This window comes from Mastomys coucha, chromosome X (assembly GCF_008632895.1).
Source record: "Mastomys coucha isolate ucsf_1 chromosome X, UCSF_Mcou_1, whole genome shotgun sequence".
Taxonomy (NCBI): domain Eukaryota; kingdom Metazoa; phylum Chordata; class Mammalia; order Rodentia; family Muridae; genus Mastomys; species Mastomys coucha.
In genome coordinates this window covers 68006254-68013225 of record NC_045030.1, presented here as the reverse complement: position 1 = coordinate 68013225, position 6972 = coordinate 68006254, and the positions used below count along the sequence as shown (strand labels likewise).

General features: G+C 39.8%; 1 protein-coding gene across 1 annotated transcript; it reads right to left on the bottom strand.

The window, feature by feature from the left end:
- Positions 1 to 1989: 1989 nt before the first annotated feature.
- On the bottom strand, positions 1990 to 3544 carry LOC116093002. Its single transcript, XM_031374105.1, has 3 exons — positions 2931 to 3544; positions 2456 to 2584; positions 1990 to 2286 (listed from the first exon to the last, which is right to left on the bottom strand). The coding sequence occupies exons 1-3, from the start codon at positions 3425 to 3427 to the stop codon at positions 2142 to 2144; spliced, it is 771 nt and encodes a 256-aa protein (XP_031229965.1). The 5' UTR covers positions 3428 to 3544; the 3' UTR covers positions 1990 to 2141.
- Between the last annotated feature and the right edge of the window lie 3428 nt (positions 3545 to 6972).

Here is a 6972-nt window from a genome sequence, read left to right as displayed (position 1 = left end):
AGGGTATAAGAGAAAAGTGTGAAAAAGATTCCAAAAATCTTTATTGGAATTAAGTTGGAAAACTGGGAAAATACATAAAATTGACTTTTAGTATTTCTTTGTAGATTGATTGAGGTGTTTATTTATTAAAATCTAAATGCAGTTCTGAAAATAGTTACTCACATCCCTACTTCTGGCTGTCACAAAGTTTGACATCTCCATTCTTTTTCATATAAGTCACTAAAATTATAGGACAAAATATAATAAAATATATGAAATAAATATTTTTACTTTGTGAATAAATTCTAATATTTTGTTTTTATAGTCCCAAATCTGAGTACTATGTCTTCAATTTGTTTTTCCACCATATAATAATAATCATAAGACAGATAGATATTAGTCAATTTAAACTAAAATAAACATCAAAGTCTATATGTAATTGTGTAATGAAATTGAGTATTAGAGTTTAAAAATCATATTACTTCTCTACTATCACTATATTTTTGATAACATGTAAGTCCTGCAAAAGAATAGAAGTACAAGGCATTTAGAAAATATTTTAAATTATTTGAGCCATCATACCAGGAAAATGAGAGGCTTGTTTCATCCTGGACTTAACCAAAATCAAGTGTTCTGGTAGAGGTCATCAATACAAGATCTCCCAACCACTCCTGGACCTTCTTAAATACAGCCTTGCTTTGGGCCCTTCAGGGAGATGGGTCACAAATGAAAATCCCCACCATTATAATCAATACCTTCTGCTCTATGCCTTCTTGTAGGTAGATCAAAAACACTCCCTGCTCTGTATACTTAACCACATCTTTAGTAACATTAATTCATCATCTATCGAATGTTGTAAATCTTAAACCCTACTACCACTTCAGCTTATCAGCTAGGGTGGTAGAATCCAACTGTTGAGTAGTATTATAGTTCACTATCTGCTCTCCTCAAAAACTCCAATAACTGAATTATCCCTCACCCAAGGTCTTTAAAATCTGTAGCTTCTGATTGCCCATATTATAACCCCTACTTCCGTCTATGTATGCACTCCTCTCTCCCATAATAAAGGACAGTTGCAGTCTGTGAAGGGGAGTCTGAGAGGATAGAGCTATGAAGGGACAGAAGGCTAGCTCTCAGACAAAGACCTGGTTGAGGCTCCAGCAGAGCACTGGTGAGGTCATTGTATAAGAAAGCTGCTTGCACCCAGAAATGGACTACTTCACACATGATTCCCACAGGATCACTGGCAAATGTGTAGTCATTGAGCAAGATGAGAGCTTCTATGTGTCTTCACTCAAGCCTCATTAATCAACAGGAAGCAGTCAAGACACTCAAAAATACATTAACTTTCTCCCAAAAGTACTAAGAGTTAATAAAAAAGACTGACAAAATTCAAGACAGAATGAAATCAAAAAATAAAAGTTTTAAAATAAGTAAACAAATAACAATATTAAGGAAAGACATTCTGATTAGAATGGACAAAATAAAAATGGCTTTACTAACAAGTATTTACCTAGACAGGAAAATCTAGCTGACTCAAGAAAAGAGTTTGAAGAACTAAGTGGGTTTGATGCTTTTTATAGTATTTTTTAACTCAAACAATTTATTCAAAAATGGGCTGTGAAAATGGGTCCTCTGTTCAAAGGACTTCCAAGTCTGTTGACTTGAATTAGCTAGTAAGAAACCACATGGTGGATCGAAGACTCAAAAAAGTCACCCTCTGAACTTGAGATTGATATTTCACTTGCACACACACACACACACACACACACACACACACACTCATACACAAACAAACTCACTCATGCAAGCACATGTGCATTCATGCAAGTACACATACTTCACAATCTTAGTAAAAATATAAAATATTCCTTTCTTCCATTTCCTAATTGCTAATTCCCTTGGTGGATAAGAAATCAGAAATCCAGAACCTCCTGAACAAACCAAAGCACACAATTGAGAAACCTGGAGATTTCTGCGATAACTCAAAATAAAAACAGTAGCTCAATGTTATTTTCATTATCCGACTTTCAATATTCACTCCTCCAATAACACTGCCTGATAGATACAGTGCGACAGAATCAAAACAGTGAATATGAAGGCAAAGGGGCACTTTTGCAAATCACGAAATGCCTTTGCCTTGTGTTGTGGATGGTAACATACTAGAGTTCGTTATTTCTTCCTCTTCCTTGTTTGACAACAGCCATAAACACTGGGCGTGGGATGGTCCTCATCACAAGGGAAAGTTGGTCAAGAAAGGCATTGATGGATGTCCGAAAGAGAACAGGATCTTCAGTGGTCCACCTACTAAAAGTAAAAGAGAGACACCATCAGTAGAAAAATGATGAATCTGGGCAGTTACTCATACTACATCTTCTCCTTACTTCCAGTCAACCTTAGTCTCTATTATAACCCCTAGAATACACATTGCCTCCCAGTCAAAACCACCGTTACTCCAAACTTTTGGAGAACTGACACAGTGAGAATAGTGTCATTCACAGTGAACTCCTGTTGAACCATCATTTGCTGGTGCTGGACATTTGAGGCCAGGGTTCTGCATGCAATGTTTGCCTCCACAGCGGTACGGAACGGCACTGTTACAGAACTGAAGGGAGTTATGGTTAAGGTTTTCACTATTGAATTTCTTTGTACATTGGGTTTGATCACACGTCTGAGGTTTACTTTAGCATCCCTGTAACTAGTACCTAAAGAAACCCACAGCTCTTTCCTCAGTGGTTCTGGTGTTCCATACCCTACAGTCTTCACAGATATACTTGGTTCCCTATTCTGCCTCTGTATTCTGCCTCAGGATTGACTGCCTATAGAATGATCTGTCTTCTCCCTAGTAAGCCTTAAACCTCCCCACAATAAATCCCCTATCAAAGTATTCTTGGAGTTCTGTTCTTACTATGTTGCTGTACCCCTGCTAATGTGCTCCTCATAAAAGATACAATTCCAAGAGTCGACTTCCAGTTGTTGTTGCAGCATCTCCACTGGGTCCTGGGATAATTGGTGCCTGCTCACCCTGAGGAGCAATGGCTGCTTCTTGGACCACCATTCTAGCCTCTACAGGGCTCCCCAGGTAGAGGCTACCTGGGGTTGCAGCCTCGCTACCGAAATCTTGAGCATGATTTGCATGTGGAGAGTTATCATGGTCATTCTCTGCTTCAGAAGGATGTGGGTTCAGTTCAGAAGGACGTGGGTTCAGTTCAGAAGGACGTGAGCTTGCTTGAGTACGATGTGAGCTTGGTTCAGTATGATGCGAGCTTGGTTCAGTATGGTGTGAGCTTGCTTCAGTACGATGTGAACTTGGTTCAGTACGATGAGAGCTTGGTTCAGTACGATGTGAGCTTGCTTCAGTATCATGGACTCTGGATGTGTGCTGTCCATCCTCCCCTTCTTCTTCACCACCTGCTCTACAAACTTTGTCCCCACTGGGATCCTGCATGGTTAAGTGGGCTTATCCACCCAGACCTCTCCTTTAATACTTCCACCCACCCACCTGTTGCTAAGGGACTGGGAGCCCCGCCCTTTCAGACAAAGGGCCCCACTGGGAGTGTCACAGTGCCCCTGCAAACAGGATCTCGCGAGAGGAAGAGGATATCGCAAGAGAAAGAGGATATCGCGAGAGAAAAGATAGCACGAGAATAGGAGAATTTCATGAGAATTAAAATCTCTTCAGAGATCATGCCCACCAAAGTAAAAATGCTTTACCACTCTTTGATATAAATAAAGTGATCATAAAACACTGTTAGTTATCTAGATTATAAAATATCATATTGGGATTATAGTATTATTATAAAGCAGAAAGAAACACAGAGGAAGATTCTGGTTTTATCTCTTTGAGCAGATTAAAAGAAGTCTGTTTATGTCTTTCTTGAAACCATGAAGCAACAGCAAACAGTTCAATTGGATTTTTTTCTCCAGGGTTTTCTACAGACTAATATTCAGATCATATTCTGATGTATTAACATAGTCCATGTTTTTCTTATATCTTAATCAGTGCTTTCTGTTCCAGGGAATATATAGAAGCATAACCTATTTGTTCTATAATAAATATTAACAGTTAAAATGACCAAATTTTTTATTTATTATATTTTTTGTTTTTCAATAATTTATTTTTATTCATTTTATATCCTGATATCAGCCCCCTCCTTCTTCTCTTTCTAGTCCCTCCCTACAAATCTCTCCACTTATTAATCCTTCCCCTTCTCTCATATTGGGTACCACTTCACCCTGAGACATATTCCTAGCAGGACTAAGCACATTCTATCCCTTTGAGGCCCAACCAGTCAGTCCAGATACTGGAAGGGGGTGCACTGTGCAACAGAATATGAAACAGCCCCTGCTCCAACTGTTATGGGACTCACTTAAGACCAAGATGAATATCTGCTACAAATTTGTAAGGGTTCTAGGTCCAGCCCCTGCATGCTCGTTGGTTGGTGGTACAGTCTCTGTGAGTCTCCATGGACCTAGGGTAGTTGACACTGTAGATTTTCTTGTGGTGTCCTTGACTCCTCTGACTTGCTCACTTCTATCCCCCTACTCTTGGGCAAGACTCCCAGAGCTCTGACTGATGTTTGACTGTGGGTCTTTGTATCTATTTCCATCCTCTGTGGAATGAAGCATCTCAGAAGACAGTTATGCTAGGTTCCTGTATGGAAGCATAGCAGAGGAGCACTACCAGTGTTTGGGGCTGGCTATCTCACATGGGATGTGTCTCAAATTAGGACAGTCATTGGTGAACCATTCCCTCAATTTCTAGTCCATCTTTTATGTTTGTAAATCTTGTAGGCAGGATAAAGTTTGGGTTGAAGGTTTTGTGGCTTTATTTCCCCTTTCTTCTCTGGAAGTCCTACCTGGATATGGAAGGTAGACACAAGTCCCGACTACTAGGAATCTCAGCTTACTTGGCCTTCTTTTTTTCTCACAGCATGAAACTGTGCACAGTTTCATGAATGGGGTTCTCCTCAGTTAGGAGGAAATAAAGGACCTGAAAGAGAGGGTTTGAAATGCAAGAGAAAACGTGAAGCCAAGTTGCATCCCAATCAAGGCTCCACTTTACTGAGAACAAACAAGGGCTTTTATAATCACAGGGGAAACTGAAAACAAGTCTCTGGATTAACTATAAGGAAAGTTCAGGTGCCAAAGTCTCCAGGTTCAGAAGATCTTCAGTGGGCTGGCATACTCAGGCAGTGGGCATGCTCAGGCGATGGGTGTATTCAGGTAGTAGGCGTAGTCAGGCGGCTTCTTCAAAGACAGTCAACAGAGAGCATCTGTCTTAGCTCTCCGGTGTTAGCCCTCAAACAGAGGCTGTCAAGAGTCCGAATGGATGACTGAAGTGAAGAGGGGATGTAACAACAGCATTTAATATTCTTTTATTGTTGTGTACATTTATAGTTTTATTATGTGGTGAGAGGATTTTGTATTCTGGTCCAATCTAATTAGTGTTCTGTAAGCTTATATATTTATAGTCATCCTTTTCTTGACTATAAATTAAAAAGGTTGAAAAATTTTTCTTTTATGATTTTGTTGAAAATATTTTCTGGTATTTGGAGCTGTGACTGTTCCCCTTCTGTTCCTCTTATTCTTAGGTTAGGACTTTTCATCGTATCCAAGATTTCCTTGTTGTTTTGTGTTAGAAACTTTTTAGCTTTAGCATTTTCTTTGACTAATATACCAATTTCTTCTACCATATCTTCAATGCCTGAGATGCTGTCTTCCATGTCCTGTATTCTGATGGTGATTCTTGTGCCTGTAGTTCCTGTTCTCTTTCCTTAGTTTTCCATCTGCAGGATTCCCCTGGTTTATGTTTATTTTATTGCTTCTATTTTCATTTTCATGTCTTGAACAATTTTATTCATTTTCTTTACCTGCTTAGTTGTATTTTCCTCTATTTTTAAGGGATTTATTTCCTCTTTAAAGGCCTCCTGTCTGATTGTATTTTCCTCTATTTCTTTAAAGGATTTCTTCATGTCCTGTTTAAAGGCCTGTATCATCTCTATCAAGTTTGCCTTAAGGTCATTTTCTCCTTTTTTGGCTCATTACTATTTTTAATTAATTAATTAATTATCCCAAATGATGCCCCCCTGTGGGTATGCATTCCACCTCGATGCTGGGGTACTGAGGCACTGCTCAGGGAGAGGGAACGTATCTCCACTGCTGCTCGGCTATGTTCCTCCTTGCTGTCATGGGCTTCCAGCTCATGTAATGCAGACAGGCTGCCATTCAAGGGAGGTGAAACACAACCTACAATCGGAGTTCCAGCCGGTGTTGTGACAGGTGAGAAATGGCATGAGCTGGGACCAAGGATAGTTCTCATTTTCCTGGTCACTCAATACTACTAGGAACTACAAAGTATTGAGAAATATGGTGGGCCAGTGGGTGAGGGGGAATCCAGCTTAGCTCTGGGTGAGTGTCAGGAGCACAGTGGAACCTTCTGCAGGTGCAGCCTAGAATTGACAAAGGATTCCCCCAACACTGATTTTGGATGAGAGAGATAGTTCTTGCTTATTATAGTCCAAGCTGTTTATCCATGGTGCAAATCATTCGTAAGACTTACTCGGGTGGATCAGAGATTAAGTAGATTTTCAAGGAAGGAATATACAGGAAAGGAAGCTTATTAGACAAATCTCAGGGCACATTTACATACTTTATTAACATGAAGAATTCTGGGCTCTATGCTGAGGTTCCCAGTTGTCATCGTCCTCCTTAGTGGGGTGCTGTAGTCACATGCTCTAGGACAGGAAGCAGGTCAGAAGTAAATAGAAATCCCTGCCATTCTCAATTATAAGAATTTATGAAGTTCCTTAACCTGTTCAACCTTACTAGTTTTTATGTCTAGTGTCATGGTTCCACTTGCTCCACAGGACCCAGCCCTGTCATTTTCTTGTGCTTTGGTTTTGATAGAATATCCAGGGTTTGATGAAGAAGGTTTGCATACTCTGTACCTGCCATGTTGTCCCGGCTTTTGTTGATAGAGTACTTATGTTC

Excerpts from the sequence above, each read along its gene's own strand:
- LOC116093002 (XM_031374105.1), bottom strand. The coding sequence starts at position 3,427 with ATGCAGGATCCCAGTGGGGACAAAGTTTGTAGAGCAGGTGGTGAAGAA. Across the intron at positions 2,585-2,930 it reads GGAAGTCGACTCTTGGAATT|TTCTGTAACAGTGCCGTTCC; the intron begins GTATCTTTTATG and ends AACTCCCTTCAG. Across the intron at positions 2,287-2,455 it reads AATGACACTATTCTCACTGT|TAGGTGGACCACTGAAGATC; the intron begins GTCAGTTCTCCA and ends TTTTACTTTTAG.